Source organism: Aptenodytes forsteri, unplaced genomic scaffold, assembly GCF_000699145.1.
Source record: "Aptenodytes forsteri isolate BGI_AS27 unplaced genomic scaffold, ASM69914v1 Scaffold258, whole genome shotgun sequence".
Taxonomy (NCBI): Eukaryota; Metazoa; Chordata; class Aves; order Sphenisciformes; family Spheniscidae; genus Aptenodytes; species Aptenodytes forsteri.
This window is the reverse complement of record NW_008795250.1, coordinates 2,834,971-2,852,845: the sequence shown is the minus strand read 5'-3', so window position 1 is coordinate 2,852,845 and position 17,875 is coordinate 2,834,971. Positions and strand designations below refer to the sequence as shown.

Sequence of the window (17,875 nt, the reverse complement as noted above, 5' to 3'; positions counted from 1 at the left end):
GCCTCGATAAAAAAAAAAAAAAAGAAATAGATTCTGCATCCACTGAACTTCTGCCTTACTGTTAAATCGAGGATTTCTTGCCAAGAAGTTTGAATCGAAGCTGTAACACTTATTTTCCCTTGACTCTTCCAGCCAGCGCTGCTGGCAGAGATGCCATTCGGAACAGCAAGGGGAGGCAGGGCTCGGTGCCGATGCCACGCTGGCAGAGGCAGGCTGAGGAACTCGGAGGTTGTATATGCAGATGTTTGAGACGTCTGCCCATCTCCCGAGGAACTGGCACTGCAGGCAGGCGGCCTGGGCTCTCAGTCGCTGCCAAAACCCGGGCTTCACCATTACAGCTCTAGTCTTTCAAAGCCATCTTTTTGCGAGTCTCCGTCCCCCACCCTGTCACGAAGCGGGCTTGACCTGAGGGAACCTGTCACCTCCTACCTTCCAGACTTGGTGAGGACAATAATGGCCCCGCTGCAGCACTTGAAGGACGCTTCCACAGCGCCAACAGCGGCGGCCTCCGTGGGATCACAGTTCAGAGAAGTCAGACGACGCAGTTCCTCAAACAACTGCCTGTGAAAGATGGCGGCTTCGGCCTCCCGGGCAATCTATAAGAGCAACACGCATTCGGGAAGACAACACTCACGTCAGTCGCTCGGGGCAGCACAGGGTAAGGCGAGGTGCTCTATCAGCAAGGTGTCACACAAATGCCGTCAGCTTTTGACAGTAAGAGTTACCAATTAGCAAGCCCAGATTTAGTTCCACACGCTGGGGTGATGGCCGCAACACTCAGCCACCCAAACAGCGCAGCCTTACAGAGGAACCATTCGATTCTCAAGGTTTCTTTTCTGAATTGGTGGCACCTACCGAGTCACCTCGCCCCGCCGAGCCCACACTCAGGTGACATTCATGCCAACTGCCAGGCACTCTCGCTCTGCTCCTGCCTACCTGGAGTCCCTCCCTGCCACAGAGATGAACTCAACTCAGACTGCAGCGGTTACGCAAGGCTGATACCGTAGCAGCAAGCCGCTTGCTAAATATTTGCAGTGTTAGAACGGAGCGTGTTTTTACTCATAGTAACGACTGGCGTCAAGCACCCTCTCTGAGCCCTACCTGCCAGACTCGGTCAGAACTATCAGGGCTGGAGCTAAGCACTTAAAAGAGGCCTCCACTGCGCCTAGTGCCATGGCATCAGCAGGGTCCCTGTTGTTAACATTGAGGCGGAAAATTTCTTCAAACAGCTGACGATGAAACATTGCGGCCTCAGCCTCACGAGCGATCTGCAGGCCCGAGTAAGAGGAAAGGAGGAGAAAAGAGGAAAGAAAAGAAGGAAAGATGTACCAGAGTAACATGAGATCACGTTAATTTGCTTAACTGTCACAGTAATGCATGCAAGAGGATATTAAAGGTCAGGCTGTGAAACTCTTTTTGGCTCTCAGGTTGTGAGTCTACTAAATGCAACCCAGTCTAACACGCCGCAGCCACGCTGGCTGGTCCACCAGGCCGTTTACCTGGCAGGCCCCGGTCAATGGGCAGGCATTTCAAAGGTGGCATTCTTGCTATATTTTGGATTCCTTTCAGAGCAGGCAAACGCAGATTGCTTTTCAAGGACCAGAGCAAGCCAGCTCAAGAGTCAGACCGCACTTTGTTGCGGCTGCTTATTACTTCCTTGAGGGACTCTCATGCCACCTACCAGCCTGCTGATGGTCCTGCCTGCAATTCCTCAAGAGGAAATCCGTGCAGCTCCATGTCCCCCCTTCATACTCTCCCAGTGCCACACAGCACTGCTGGAACGGTCTTCATGGAGCCAACATGCAAGCAATGCGCTTTCAACATCACCCCTGAAGTTGGGAGACTGCCTCTCTCAGCTTCATTGGATTTAGTTTAACATGAGAGCCAGTAAAGATTTAGTTTAACTTGAGAGTCACTAAAGATTTAGTTTAACTTGAGAGCCTAAAGATTTAGTTTAACTTGAGAGCCAATGAAGTTTCACCTCCAAGTGCTGTACCAACTTCCTTTTCGGTAATAGAGAAATAAATAGGAACAAGTCTTCCTTATAGGGTTGTCACATGTATGTTGGGGTGTTTGTACAGTGCCAGACTTGGACAGACGAGAGGTACAGAGGCACAACTAAGGGCTTTCTGTTCAGTCTAAGCATCTGCAACAAGTTCAGTAATCTGTTCATCCCAGTACGCTGGGAATTACTCACATTTAAAGACAAATCTCACCTCAGAAGGCTGCATTAGCCTCTGACAACCCGATAAAGAAGGCTTGCAGAGACTAGAAAAGCACGCAAAGGTTGATCATCTTTTCAAGGATAACTTCATCCAGTTACTCCAGAAAGTGAGCAGCCGCTACACAAAGGATGACGAGTTGATGTTTAAGCAGAGACTGAAGTGCCATTATAGTGAAAGCTTTGTAGTTAGACCCCTTCCAAATAAGAGTTCTGCTACTCTAGCGTTAATGAATTATTTTATGTGATGCTAGGAATTATCCCTCTTCCACAGATATCAGTTTAAGCCAAAGTAGTTAAGTATCTTATGTCTAAAAATAACAGGACGCATGTGACAGGCAGGAACAGCAGTCCAGTGCCAACTCTGGTCCTAAAGCAGTCAGTTTTGTTACTGCTGGCTTTACACTTGCCATTAGATAAAATGGAAGTATTCGCCTCAAAATACTTACTGCAAACGCAAGAGCTGGTAGCCAGGCAGTTTATCTTCAAGCTCCTGGTCCAAAGGCAGGCAGCTCTGCATAACACGCAGAGTGAACCCGAGTTTAGAGGGAAGCCTGCATCCCCCAGTTGTAAGAGAATATGTGTATACGCGTGTCTGCTTTGACAGTGGCTGCAGAAGGGCACAGCAACTCTTAACTCCACATCACAGCTGGCTTTACTCATACAGAAATGGCTAGAGGGTTTCCAGTTGGTACGCAGGTGGAGATACCAGGGTGGAGGTGGGAGAAAGGAAAACGGAGCGGCTATTTAAACCTTGGTCCCGTTAGACAGCATGGCCAGGGCGGCATTTGAAGACAACTGCGGATCACGGACTGGAATTGGAAGGCAGCCCACTCCCACAAGCAGGAAACAGCCTGCCCAATATTTGGAAGCTTGCTACTAAACCCGAGGCACATGGCATTTTTGTCACAGCGGTGCCAGCTACTGAAGAGCAAGCTCCAGCTAGCCTCGCAGAAACGAAAGGGATCGCTAAGCGAAACCCCTGCAGAGTCCCAGCAAAGCTGCTGTGACAGGTCGTGGACAGACAGGTCAAGTCTCTTAGAGAGGTGCAAGGATACTACATAGCACAGACCCTCATCATTCTCAGCATTACAGCCCACGTTTGCTGTCTGCACCTCACTACAGAGGGAGCTTTACTTGGAATGCTCCTGTAGCAGCACTGGATAAACAAATATATAAACCCAAACTGATACCAATTTCAGGCCAGAGAATGAATAAAGGAGCCGCTCTTTACCAGAGGCAAGGTGCTCTCTCCCTGCTATGACCGCTTGGCCACTTCAGATGGAAATATTCACCCACTCTGGCCATGCTGCAGATATTCAGACCGTGGTTATTCAGGGCACTATTGCTGGGCAGGGCTTCTCTCAACTAACAGCAAGTGAATTAGCTCAGATGACAGATCCTGACTGTAGGTGGACGTGCTCCTACCATCACAGAGTTGGCAGCTTGCTGCCTGTGCCACGTTACATTAAATGAAGTGAATCTGTATTTGCTCCTCTGCCCGGAGGGTTAAAGCCTTCAGTATTTCTGCAGGGGCCTGGCAGAGCGACCACCGCTATTCCCAGGTCTGCAGGAAGAGGGAAGCACATGCAACGGATCCCAAGCTCAGGCTCCAGGTACAATACTACCTGCCTGAGTCTAAGAATTAATGCCAGAATGGAAACCCAGGTGTAAGGTTTGCTGCAGCAAGTTTCCAACTCTCGGTAGAAAGTCAACCCTCGTGATTTAGGGGGTGAAAACTGAGGAAGAACCTTTCGGGTGCACCGTTGGCGTTCAGCCTGTAAACCAGCAGTCACTGCCCAGTAATCATCAAGTCATATTTTGCATTTGCCATGTGCAAAAACACACCACTCCATATTGACCAGGTAAAGTTAAAAGATATTTACATAATGCACTGCAAACAAACACTAGCTGAGTTGATTAATCTATATAACCTGAATTGCAAATAAAACTGGTGAGAGTTATAACTGGTGAGTTATCACTGCTGTGATTCACAGCACTGGTAACTGGGGAGAAGCAACACTTGTAGATACTTGACATCAGGCTTTTTATCAGCTGAAATGCGAGCTGGGTGAACTCGAAGCAGAGCAGAGGTTTCTGGCAGTTCAGGCATGTAAAAATACGGTGCTGTCAGTACTCGTGCAACAGACACCCCCAACACCAAGCGCACCAGGTGCTGAATGCCACGGTGCTGTAAATCAGACTCACAAGCCTCCCCCCGCCCCCCCGAGGAGTCAGCCGATACCTTTCATTATCTAGAGATAAACTGCTTAAGCAGCTCCTTGACCTTGGAGAAGTTTAAGGCATTTAATATGCCAAAATGAATAGGGTATTTGGAGAAACTCATACCAAGGTAACAAAACAAAATTAATATGAGAAATCTGAAGTTTTAGATGTCAGAGCACTGCAGAGCAGTTCTCGGCTCTGCCCGACAATCGTTTGGAGCACACAAAGTGAGGTTTCAGGCCCTCAGGACCATGCTAAGTAAAGAAACACCCACAGCAGGAGTGTGAACAAGGAAGTCATTACTACGATTTCTGCTAGGTGCTGCCACCTAGCACCAGACACATTTAGATCTTCAGGTGCCTGGCTCATCTGGAAGATGCAGAGCAAGAGAGTACTGCTACTTTCACCTGCAGGACGTGCCCCCCCACCAGAGCAAAGGCAGTACTCACAGCGTGCTGCATGCGCACAGCCTCGAGCGGGTAGTCTCCCTTGGCGGTCTCTCCAGAGAGCATGATGCAGTCCGCTCCATCCAGAACGGCATTAGCAACATCGCTGCCCTCGGCACGGGTCGGGCGAGGTTTCTTGATCATGCTTTCCAGCATCTGGAAGAGAACAAATCCAAAGAAATCAAGACACTGCAGAAGGAACCAGCTGCTTTTTCACTAGTGCACTTCAATATACTTTATCGATAGGGCAGGAGACAGGAGGCAGCTTAAGGACTCTGGGAGTAGAGTTCTCCTGTGGGTAGGGGACAGAGAGGGGCCTGGTCCCTAACCAGGTTTGAATTAAAGCACCTACCAGCGAGAAAAACAACCCATTTCATTTTGTACCCGTTCTACATTTACTCCTTTCCCAGGGAGATTTAACCTACCCAACACCACAGACACAGTATTCTGACTTTCCAATTTAACTTTTCAGCACAGGGCTTGGTCCAAGGAACTCAGAGCTCTTTAGAGCAGAGTATTGCATTAGACATCTTTACGGAAAGCTCAAATCCAGCCACCTGTTCCCAAATTAGCATTTAAGGGTTTGTTTTTTTCATCTAGAAATAGGTAAACAGCAAGGTCTGCACCAACTAACATCACCTTCATCCAACACAAGATCTCAAATTTTTTATATAATACATACAGGCTAGTAAACTCAGAACAGCTAACACCACCAGCCTCCTAAGCACCCACTCCGAAGAGAGCAGAAAACAGGACAGCTTTCCATGAGGTGAGCTCTTCCTACCCCCTTCTCCCAGAAGCTAGTGTAACTCCACACACCAAAGCCTGGCCAGCTCTCCTATCTTCCTCAGGCGCTCAGCTTTCCCCCCGCTGCAGCTCACCACTGGGCAAACACCACTCATTTCCTCACGAAACACCACCGGTGGCAGCGTTTCAGTTGCATTTCAGTAGCAATACAGGAAGAGGAAGGAGCATATGCCACTGTAAATCCAGAGCCTTGTCTGATGACTACTGTTTAGAGACAGTTTTTGCTTCCGAACACCACCGGTGGCAGCGTTTCAGTTGCAATACAGGAAGAGGAAGGAGCATATGCTACTGTAAATCCAGAGCCTTGTCTGATAACTACTGTTTAGAGACAGTTTTTGCTTCCACAGCCTGTGCACAGAGCAAGCGCAGCCAGGAAACCAGTTCTCCCAGTGCCTGAGGACTGTCTGCATGTGATCCCTACTGGAACCAGTGAAGCTGGACATCAGCTCTCCCTCCCTCACTAGCAGCTCCCAGAATAACAAGGAGATGGATCTTTTACTCAGTTCCTTCTGATGCTGCAGTGTGGGTGCATCTCGTTAAGATACCCGGGAACCTTAGCAAGTCTTCTCTGTTAGACACAGATGTGCTGCTACAAGATGCCAAGGCAAGGAGTAAACGATTTTTTCCCAGAATTTGTTTAGTCAGCCCAAAAGGCTCATACTGCATGAAGTTTTGAGGGGTAAAACCTTCAGCAGCCACACAAGAGGTCCTGTAACCTTACTGGGGAAGATCCCAAATACATCGCTGAAGTGCCTCAAGATGAGCTATTCAGCTATGAGCAAAACCTCTTTGCTCTTGGCATCTCACTCTCCAGCAAACGCCATCAAGCCATGACAGCTACTGACGTTCACACCCTGCCAGACTCTGGCAGTTACAAGCTAGCGTTGCGTTTCGAGTACCTGAGTGGCACAGATGATGGGTTTGCCAGCCCTGTTGCAGCGCCCAATCATCATCTTCTGGGCAAGGAAGACTTTTTCAGCAGGGATCTCAATTCCCAGGTCACCGCGGGCCACCATAATGCCATCGCTGGCCTCCATGATCTCATCAAACCTGACAGCAAGAGAAGAGGTTTGTTACCCCATTTGTTTTGCAAAGCACCTTCCCTTCTGTTCTGTCCTCCCCCTCTGAAAGGGAGTATCGCTCCGGAGGGCGATACCCAGCTATGCTGTCGGCACAGGGACTTTTCATGTGCCATTTTGGAATCCTGTAATGCCAAGGTAGGAGGAAGAAAAACAAGACCAAGTCATAGCACATATAAAGTGCTATATAAAGCTTTCTAAAGCTATACAAAGACAGATCGAGAGGAGCATGAGTTGATCCGAGATATTTTAGTCTGATAGTTTGTCACAGACTTGGCGATTCCCATGCATTAGCTTGCTGATTTGCATCCAGAACAGCAAGTTTCCTCACGTTTGAGCTCGCACTCGCTACAAAAAATACCACAGATTTTTCAGGGATGCAGGGAGATTGTGACACTGTCCCCACAAGCTCAGGGCGCGTGACAGTTACACAACCCACTGTTCATACTGCAGCTACGTCAAGTCCCACGCACATGGCATTAACTGATGGCTTGCACTAACCACCCTGTTACTCAGACTAGTAAGTTTGCTGCTGCTGCTGCCAAGCCAGAGACTGGGAGTCCTGACTACAGTGCAAAGGGTCTGTGTTCTTCCGTTGATACAGGGTGACAAACCTCAAGTGTCACCTGCACAAAGCTCACCTGCGCACACCCTCGTGGTTCTCGATCTTGCTGATGATCTTGATGTTCTTTCCCCTCTCCCCTAGCACCTTCCTGACAGCGTGGACATCAGCAGCTTTGCGGATGAAGGAAGCAAACACCATATCCACGTTCTGCTCCACACCGAATTTTAGGTCCTGAATGTCCTTTTCAGAGACCGCAGGCAGGTCGACTGCAGCACCAGGCAGGTTCACTCCCTTCTTGCTGCCGAGCATGCCGCCGTTCTCGATCTCCGTCATGACATAGTCCTTGCCTGAAACAAATGTGTTCCCACGGTCAGTGTTTACCAGAAAGCTCCCCGCTGCCAGATCCCACACCACCTCCCTGCCTGAGAACAGCAGTGCCAACAGTGACCGCACATGATAAAAGCGCATCACCGCTCTCTTCAGCGGATTTATGTGGCACGCAAGCTTGCAATTTACCCGTGGGAGCACAACAGACCAGTTTAAAACCACTTCTATGCCGTCCTTGGAGAAGATGTCTTTTGTTCTGTGCAGGAGGTTGGGACTGCCTCCCCAAAAAAGCCACCAGGTTGCATTTCTGCACTCAGGAGCCCTGGAATACCAAACTGAGCACCCCAAAAGCCTCACCTCCATCTCCCTACACACTCTGGGATTAGAGGCAATACCTTGAGGCTAGAGCAGTTTAGGCAGCACTATAAAGGGAGTACTGTGGAACTAACCTTGCCCCTACATTACCAGTTAAAGCTAGTTCTGTCTCTAATCACAAAACTCCGGGTTTATGCTGTAAAACCAGTTAAATCCTGCATTAAAAGTATGAATTAACCTGGCTAAAATTGAATTAGCTAAACAGGCTTTGATCACAAGCACTGGTATGTCCCTACCACACATTCACCTCTGAAGAAGGGTTTTAGATGACAGCCTAGTGAAACCCAGCTGAAGTTAGTTTTTGGAAACTTGCTAGCTGAAGTAGAGAAAGTTTTGCTCAAAGTCTCACTACAGCACTGAGAACCACATACTCCTTTCTTTAATACACAACTGCAAACTAAAAAATAGTTACTGGAGGGAAAGCACAAACATGCTCTGAGGAAAAAAACAAACAGGCATAGCTGGAATGGTTGATACACACCTTTCTCCTTAACCAGCAAGGAAATCAGACCATCATCCACATAGATCTTGCTGCCAACTTCTACAACCTTGGTGAGATTCTTGTAGTCCACCCACAGCATGTTCTCATCGCAGTTCTCCATGAAGGCATCATCCAGGGTCACTTTGAGTGGTGCACCCTTCTTCAGCTCCACTTCTGCTGTGCCACTCTGTGTGTCAAAACACGCGTTTCAGCAAAACAAACCAGCACACAACCACCTCCCAGCCTGCAGCAGTTTGTCAAAACTTTTGGTATTTGGTTTGTTACCTCGTCTCCTAGAGACATTTTGTGTTTGGAAAAGGCCACAGGCTTAACATGATATCTAGTCTCACACGCTGAAAAAAAGTGGGAGAAACAAAGAGCAACTTACTCCCTTGATGAGTCCAGTTCGGATTTCAGGTCCCTTGGTATCCAGCGCAACAGCCACAGGTCTGTAGGTGATGGGATCAGAGGCAAAGCTCTCTGTAGCTTCTCGCACGTTCTTGATTGTGCCCTCATGATACTGGCAAGGAAAAAGAGATGGAAGCGTTCAGACCATTTCTACTCCACTGCTTATGAAAAAGATCACTACGCGCCCCAAATGCTGCCCAAGGTGACAGCTCTGCTCTCACATTATGCTCAATTTCAGTTCTAGCTTGAGAATTTAATTCAGACTGAGCTTCCAGAAAAGCAGAGCGTGAGGATACAAAGGCCTTCCCCACATGAAAGTGGAGTCCGGCAGTTATCTGGCTGTGCCTTTGGTGCCCCCAGTTCTAATCCCAGAAGGACAACTCAAGGAGACAGCCCAGGTGCTCGGCTGAAGTGATTTTCCATCAGGACATACGCTTGCCATTTGAAGATGGCCCACCGACCAACAGGCCTTTAGGAAGAACATTTCTGAAAGCTTTGCTGAACGCCTGCCTATTCAACATGGCAGAACATCGGCAGCACTGGCAGCTGGACAATTATGTGCATGGAAAGACTCCTGAATGCCAGAAGAATGTCACAGCTAAGCAACTGCCACACATGGCTTTTCTCCTCCTCCCTTCAGAGCACGGAAGGGAGGATGCCATTCTCTGCACTGCCAACTTCCCCACAGACTTCCAGCCTGACCCCTCTTATCAGTCCCACGGGTGAGCAGATGGACAAGCTTTTTTATAACTCTTTGGCTTAAATTTCCCCTAAAGATAAAGGACTGGCTAAGAGGACGTTATCCATTTAAGTATTTATTAAGTCTATTTCGAGAGCCAAAGCAATCGCAGCCATAAGTTCAAGACTCCAGCACCACACACCTGGCTTCCAAACTTTCACGCATGCAAGAGCATTTCACTAACGCTGCCAGTTTCAGGACAGACAGTTTTGCGGGGAAACTCCCATCCCAACTACCTCAAACAAGCTTCAGATGACCAGCAGATCAGTTTACTTTACTTGCTTAAACAACATTAAGAGATAACCTTGACTGCAAGTTGTGTAACACTTGACAGACTTTTGCAGATAAGAAATAACCTTTCCCCTCTGTGCCACAGACGGACAGCATTTGGCCTGACTCACCTGGAAACACCCAGCTCCCCCCACACCACCAATCCGCCTTGACACAAGCCCCGCACGCCGACTTCAGTATCGTGGGGACGATAATCCAGCACCAGGAAGGTGGGGCCGGAAAAAGCTGTGCTGAAGTTTGTGTGCATGCCCTCGGCCAGAGATACACCGCAACTGCTAACTCTTTAGAGCAGGAAAAATTTAGTTTACTGATCGAGTGCGCAAGTCGAGACTGAGAAGGCCCCGACCCTTCCGTGCACTGCAGCCTAAATGGATGCAGTACAGAAAACTTGCCTGAACAGTGCTATTACATTTAGCTGGTCCCAGTCACCCGGTATTTTTCCTTTTTAGTTTGATACTGATGACTAACTGGCTCCTAGGGAGTCTGACTTCCTGAAGAGTTACATATGCAGAACAGGAATGCAGGCAGAGCTGGAAGTAAAAGCAATTTTTTTTTTTCTCTATATAAAAAGGTTGCAGCCAGGTGCTAGAGCACCTCTGTTAAAGTTGAAGCCCCGTTGAATGCTTTAGGGTGGACACAAGAACCGAAGCACTCGTGACAGATGAAAACTCTTTGGGGCTTCACTGGAAACTGGAGTGTTTTGGAGGAACCAGGAGGGGACTCAAACTTAAGACTGGCTACGGCTGACAGCCAAACTCAGCAGGAGACGACAGCAAGACCAGACTTTGCTGTAATCTAACCTCATCTGTATGAAATGTGCAATCAGACCTCACCCAAAGCAGAAAGCCACAGTCCCTGTCCTCAACCTCAGCTAACAAGTACGCAAACCGCAGCAGCAGCTCCGCTGGGCAGTAACGGTGTGAAAATTCCCAGTTTCAGCCTGGCCACCAACTCCCTGCCGAGTCACCCAGCAGCAGCATTTGACTACTGAGAGGCGGAGTTATTCCACGCTACCCTTTCGTCAGGCAGATTTTGCTAACTGCAGCCTATGCACCGACACTACCCCGGGGTGTTTAGTCAAGGTCTGACGGTTGCCCACAGTTAAGCATCAGACCTTTCGATTCTGACAGCGCCCTGTGGCCTTTAAAGGCCACGAGGGTGAGAGGCCAAGCTGTTACGCACCGTGAGGCTCACGGTTCAGTAAGTAAAGCCACCTACAGCTGCTACTGGCTACTGTCTGACATTTTGAAAGCTGGAGGGCAGCCAGGGTAAAAAAAACTCAGCAGAAAGGCTCAGGGTGGCATTCTAGGCAACCTGGAATGGGATCCTCGGCTCCTCCAGTATCGCTGAGGATCTTATCTATTTATATCAGTAAGGGCTTGTCTGCCACAAGCAGTGTTGATTTCTTTTGACCTTATTCTTATAAGCTCACTGCACCACCACCCAAGTACCGTGGTGCTAACCTCATGACTGCCAGGAACACAACTGGAGCAGCTGGTTAGCCGAGCAAACCCAGGAGTTCAATTCTTTCAACAAGGCACAGTGATTACTTCAAATCACTAACAGTTTTCTTTTGAGACAAGGTTATTCATTGATCGCCTGCTTGCAAAACCCTCAGCAACGTAACAAGAAGTGAGACGAGCAACCGATAGCTGTGTACTCCTGCAGAGGTGCACAGCAAAACAGGGACAAACGTTCTCGGCTTCTGCTATTAACTGAGAAGCAGCAGCTTTGTACAGCCAACAGCAGGACACAAGGAAGAACTGAAGGATTTCATGGCAAGCAGTTGGCACACAAGTGTCAAATATCAGTTACCTGGCTCCCTGGTACAGAGAAGGGTGTGGAACCAACTTGAATTGCTTTCAAAATGGCTCAGAAAGCACACTTAAGTGTTATCAGCAATTACACAGACTCAGTATGTACAACCAGCATGCTTTCTCCAAAAGCACAGCTAAGTTTTGCCTTCCCACACCAAGGCTGGTCTGGACTAAGCTGGATTTCCCTCTTCCGTGAGGGACAGGGTCAGCAGACACACACACACACACACAGAGTCAGGGCTATATCAGCTCAGACCCCACCCTTACCTCGTGGGTGCCGTGAGAGAAGTTGAGGCGGGCAACATTCATTCCAGATTTAATCATTTCCTTCAGCTTCTCCACCGAGCGGGAGGCTGGGCCTAGGAGGAGGAAACAGTTTGAATATTAACTCTGTAAAAATAATGAGATAACCCACACACGTCAGGCTGTTTCATGTGGAAGAGAAAAAATAACGGATACAGACTTGCTCAGCGCTGAAGCAGCTCATCTCTACAGTAGCCAAAGGGTGTTTTAACTTGCCTTGCGGAGCACAGCAGAACCTGAGCAGTTCCGATTTCCCTGGCTACTGGATTCACTCCTAGCAATAACATGGGTTAGGCAGACATGGGAAAGTCATATTCTTTCCACACCAAGTTCAGCTCTGGCAAGGGATGAAAGCTGAAGCCTTCCCACAATTTCCCTAACAAGTTTCACCAACACAGGGGTTCACAGCTGTGATTCTCTCCTATCTAGGAATCGCCTACCAATGGTGCAGATGATGCCAGTGTTTCTCGCAATGGTTGGCTCCGAGTCGATGTCCAAGCGGCACATGTGCTCCAGGAAGGTGTCCGCCATGGCAGCGTGCAGCTGCTGGGTCTGGATGAAAGCGGTCCCTGCATCGTGGTGCTTCGACATCGTCGCTGGAATCCTGCGTCTAGAAGAGAAGAAAGCGGTGCCAGGTTTAGAAATCGCCCAGACTTGCTCATCAAGCAGAGACACCAACACACCCACGTGATGAATATGGAGGTAACAAGAAAGCTGCTACTGGGTCAAACTATCTTTATATTCCTACTTGAGAGTCTTAGATACAGGCAAGACACACTTTATTTCCATGTCATCCCCCACGTACACCACCCAAAGCTCACCTGCCTTCTATGCAGATGTTCCCTTCATAGCTTCTCTTCATTGCCAGTCTTCCCTTGGAGCTACACAACGCAACAAAATTCAAGCACTTGAGTGCGCAGGCAGAAATTCTGCCTCCTCCCTCCCAGCTCTTGAGTCATTTTTCCTACAGGCCTCAACTGCGTTTCCCATCGCAACTGAGGACCGGGGCAGCTCGGCACTAGCGTGCCTGCAGATATGCTCTTACACAGGCAATCTTCTGCCAAGGAGCACCTAATCACGGCAAAGTCCGCCTAAGCTCAAAACCCATCCTTTAAGCCTGTACAAGCAAGTAGACTTGAGTTGATTAAACACAACACCTTAGCAGAGAACATGTAAAAGACTGAAGGTTTCTTTAATACGTTCAAGGTCCCTCTTCAAACTGAAGACACCGCGGGTCTCCCCCATCCCCTGAATTCCCCCTCACCCAGGGCAGCAGAAAACCACCACAAGGTTTAAAACTGGTTATTTTTTTCAAAGTTTGGATAAAAAGCCCTCTCTGAACTCAGGCTGCTTGCCTCTACAGGACTAGATCATCCCCACAACAGCAGGAACAGCCCGCAATCCCAAGAGGAAGCTGAACTGAAGCTTAACTGCCTACTGGGACGGGAGGACACTCATTTCCCAGCAATGCTGGTGCCCCCGGGCATTTTAATTGCGCATCTCAGGCCACACCGCAATAATTTTGTTCTCAAGTAGCAGTGGTGGCTAAAAGCTGTTTGTCCTCTTTGACCTGCCCAGGCTAGATTGCCAGCATTCAAAAAGCCTCCAGTAAGAGAGTGATGTAAGGTGGTGGTTACTGGTATGGGCAGATCACTAGTTTTGACTTCAAACAGTGGTTTCACTTCAAACTTCATCCCCTGGGCACGCAGGGTATATTCAAAGCAGGCTGCTCTTTCAGCATAAGCTGCCTTTACCTATAAGATACGCCTTTAGCGTGGCGCTTGTAGAAACACGGGCTGCTGCTCAGCAGGGACAGAGCAGGGGTTTCGTTCTGCCTGCCCCAAGCAGACAAAAAAAAACCCCCAATAAATCACAAAATGGTGTTAGCTGCACACACCAGTAGCTCAGTGTATTCAGCTTCGGAACAGAGGCACTAATAAACCCAAAGGCTTTGTCAAAGCTAGCGGAGCTGACCAGAATGAAACCATGCCTCTAAGGAACAGGCAGGGAGATCCCCTGCCAGCCTGCCATGTGCCTGCCCGGTGCCGCAGAGGCTCTGTTCGAGCCGATGCTCCTCCCCTCAGCCACTTCTGCTCTGCAGACCTTCCCCACGTACGTGCAGATCGTGCAGATCCTCTTGCAGGCAGCCCTGACTCACCATCGCCTCGTTCCCATGCGGCATAAAGGAGTCAAGCCAGTGGAAACCGTAATTTGTCCTGGCAAAGCCTCCTTTCCCTCAGCCCTGCCAGAAGCTGCTGATTCACTGGAGTCAGTACAAGAAGGTCTGCCCACATAAAAAGCCCGACAAAGTCCCATTATTATAGGAAAACCCGCTGGTCAGCCCTGAAACATTGTGTTTTAGCCCTCTAACACTTGCTGCTGCATCCTCCGACACCTGCGGAGCAGCGCTGGCTTCTCTAGATGCCAAAAAAAATAAGCCTTTGCTGGGAAATCACCTCCACACAAACACAGGCGAGTGGGTCTGCACAGCTTCTGGGAAGGAGAGGAATACGAAACAACGGGATCCCGAGATGGAAACTGCATCCAGAGCATGACTTGGAAGTTTTTAAAAATAGGCAGCTGAGTTCTCCCTATCTCATGGAAATCCCCCACCCACGCAAGTAATTTGCAAATATAATTTTAACCCCCCTAAGTCTTTATAAATATATAAAGAGAAAGGAAAGTTAAGTTCCCAGTCAGAATCCCCTTCACAAGATTTTCCTGCAGTTCAGTGAGCTCACACAAATTAATCAGAGACACTGTGACCTTGTCCAGGGGCGAGAGCAGAAATGCAGCAGCCAAAAAGCATCCCAAATACCCATCTGCCCGCAGCACCATGCCCCACTACCAACAAGCTTCACTTTTTAATGTGAACATTACCTACCCACTTTTAAAGCTTCCTCCTGCCTCCCATTACCATGTACTTACAAAGCATCGATTGAATTCTACTGGAAGGACCAGTCTTATAACAGGAATGTCTGGCATTTCCCACTACTACAGACTTGCTTTTTTTAAAAATCAAGGAGAGGAGCGAGGACTTCAAGGACACACGAAGACACACAGCACTCAGTCTGGGCTGAGCGAAGAAGGGGGGTAAGCAATACCCTACAAAGCCTGAATGTTTCCAGCACTGAATAAATCTGAATTCCTTCCTCAAGGAATAATGATTAAATCCCCAAGTTTATTACTTGGGCTGCCTGTGCTTCAGGCAGGGCATCCCAAAGATGTCTGGTATCTCCCTGGCTCTTGAATATTCTAGAAAGAGCCGTTTGAGGTCAGGACAACCGGTTTTGCAGTAGCGAGGTGACTAACTCCAACCAGCTCATCCTGCGGTCCGCTGAGAGAAACCCTAAACCCCCAGCACCTCCAGATCTGCCCTCGGGGACGAGGCAGCAGCAATCCCCGCCTGGGCAATCCCCAGTACTGGTGACAAAGGGGAGTGGAAACTGCAGCGAGGCCTCGCAGGGACTGTCCCCAGGCAGGACCGGCGTTAACCACTGCCACGCCGGACATAGATGTTTTACTGCCTGTATAAGTTGCAGGCAGGCAGGGGGGAGGCTCATGGTGGGTGACAATTCGGGTTTTATTGGTCAGCCTCACTTACACAACCTCACTGACGCTGCAGAACAAGGCTGCTCACGCCCAGTGGCCCTGGCCAGAGGCAGAAATGGTTTGAGTTAGGACTTATATTTGAGAAGGGCAGGGTTATGAAACCGGGCAAGCCTTCAGATTCCAAAAAAAAAAAAGCCTAGAAAAACATCAGCTTTGTTCATTCCAGAAGCTAAAGGCACTCAACAACAAAAAATTCAGCTCTGCAGCAAAGCAGGTTTTTAATACAGCCTGTCAACCCCTCTTCCAGAGAGGGAGACAACACGTTCTTCCCTCTCTGACTGCTGCAGGAGGTGGCGTCGCGCCGTTACGTAAGTACAAGATGGCCACCCCAAATTGCCATCTCTTTTCTGCAACGCTGGATGGGACCCAGAAGCCACCACCTGCTCCCGGCTGGCATACACTCTCCCCGGCAGCGAGCCGCAGCTCCGCGGGCAGAGAGACCCACAGCTCTGCAAGGGAGATGCCCGCCTGGCTTTTCGGCAAACGAGTTATAGGGACCGGGAAGGTGAGGCCAGTCTGCACGGCATGGGGTGACATCAGCACTTTCCCTGCGTGCAGCTGGATTAGCCTTGCCTCAGCCGAGCCTGCCCTCCCTGGAGGGCAAAGGCACACAGGAGGCTTAACAAAAAAAATTAAGCGACTCGAGGTGACGAGCATCAGATGTTCCAACGACAAGAAAGACTTATCTCGAGGGTATTTGTAGCGCGGGCACACCTACCCACTTAACCTTGCAGCGTGTTGCTCTGACACAGGAAAGGAGCCTTTCAGCCTGGCCCCACACCAGCAGAAACCACCTAGCTGCCTTCAAGAAAACTGTAAAAATCTTTTTTGTGTTATAAAAGAAAGTTTTTTGGGTTTTTTAAAATGTAAATATAACTCTAGGTGGAAGTATAGATCCCCCTGCTGCATCCCCAGCTCCAGGATGGAGATTTGCTGTGCGCCCAGCTGTGGGCGGCAGCGACAAGGTACTGCAGCCCCATTCCATACGTGCCATCCATCACCGCACGCTGCAGCAGCCCCGGCACCATCTTCCCCCAGGGAGAACAACGGCCTCCGGCTGGGCGGGAGATAAAGGACTAGCACGTGGCCCAGCCAGCCTGGGAAACATTTTGTTTGTATTAAATTAAATTATCAGCTTGGTGTGTGGGAAGGGAATTAACGCTGGCATTGGATCATGCCAGCTAACATGAATAAATTAAGGTTTTCGTAAAATTTACGATTTTGGGCGGATAAAGAAGTAGGTAGTCAAGAAAAAAGCAGGCTGCTCGAGCAACGGGCTCGCAGGCAGTGCCGCAGTCTCTGCAAGCTCATTATCTAGTGAAAGTAAAGTTTCTCAGAAGAGTTTCGCAGGCAAGAGTCCCCGCTTCAAACACGTGGCTCACAGTAGAGCTTCCTGCCTCGGCAGAGAAGGCCTTCATTAATCTGGTCACGGTTTGGAAATAAGCTGGCATCAGCATGACCCATTAGGCCACCAAACTTTAACTCCTCTAGATTAGCCTTAATTCTGCTTTATAAATGGGATGTCGGGCATAGAATTATGCACTTAGGATTGAGGTTTTTTTTTTTTTTAATTATGCACTCCTGGTTGCACAACAAGCCCTCGAATTTCCCTGGGGGTATCTGAGTAACCAAAAAACCTCTTTGTCATCCAATCTTTAGGCCAAGGCAAGTCACGATTAGCAGCAGCCCTTCACAGGAGCAGAACAGGCGGTGGCCAAAAAGTTAAGACATTAACATCACAAAAACCTGCGTGAAACACTGATTTCTGTTAACCTGGGCCTCGCCGATAACCAGTTGCCTTATCAGAACAAAGCAGGTTCTTAGAGCTTGCCGTCTATTTTTATTAATCCGAGGAGACAGTCGGGAGGTTGCCATTGTCCGCCGACAAAAGCACTATTCATGCCCAGCTAGCCCTGCAAAGAGGGTTTAAACACATTTCAAAGGTTTCCACAGTTCAAGAGACTGTCCAAATCGATTGGACGTGTTTAGGCAGGCATTAATTACGGGAGAAGATATTAATCGGAAGGGGCCTCCTCTTCCGAGGAGGTGGGGAAGAAGAGGCTGCAGCATCACTGCTGAGTTTAGTGAGCCGTAGGCTGATTTAAGCTAATGCCCTTCAGAGCATCGCCGCCGCTCTTACGTGAGTACAGGCGGGGGGGGGGGGGGGGGGGGGGGGGG

General features: G+C 49.1%; 1 protein-coding gene across 2 annotated transcripts in view; it reads right to left on the bottom strand.

Annotated features, from left to right (window-relative positions):
- Positions 1 to 12,721, bottom strand: part of PKM (pyruvate kinase, muscle) — a 16,384-nt gene extending 3,663 nt beyond the window's left edge. Inside the window, exons 1-8 of one of the 2 annotated variants that reach the window (XM_019471964.1) lie at positions 12,526 to 12,721; positions 12,050 to 12,141; positions 8,916 to 9,047; positions 8,528 to 8,714; positions 7,421 to 7,691; positions 6,600 to 6,750; positions 4,897 to 5,049; positions 1,102 to 1,268 (exon numbers count right to left, since the gene is read on the bottom strand). In XM_019471964.1, the coding sequence (XP_019327509.1) occupies positions 1,102 to 1,268; positions 4,897 to 5,049; positions 6,600 to 6,750; positions 7,421 to 7,691; positions 8,528 to 8,714; positions 8,916 to 9,047; positions 12,050 to 12,141; positions 12,526 to 12,676 (1,304 nt within the window). In that variant the 5' untranslated portion in view covers positions 12,677 to 12,721. Of the gene's footprint in view, positions 1 to 429; positions 597 to 1,101; positions 1,269 to 4,896; positions 5,050 to 6,599; positions 6,751 to 7,420; positions 7,692 to 8,527; positions 8,715 to 8,915; positions 9,048 to 12,049; positions 12,142 to 12,525 lie in introns of both variants that reach the window. The other variant, XM_019471965.1, reaches the window with a different exon arrangement.
- Between the last annotated feature and the right edge of the window lie 5,154 nt (positions 12,722 to 17,875).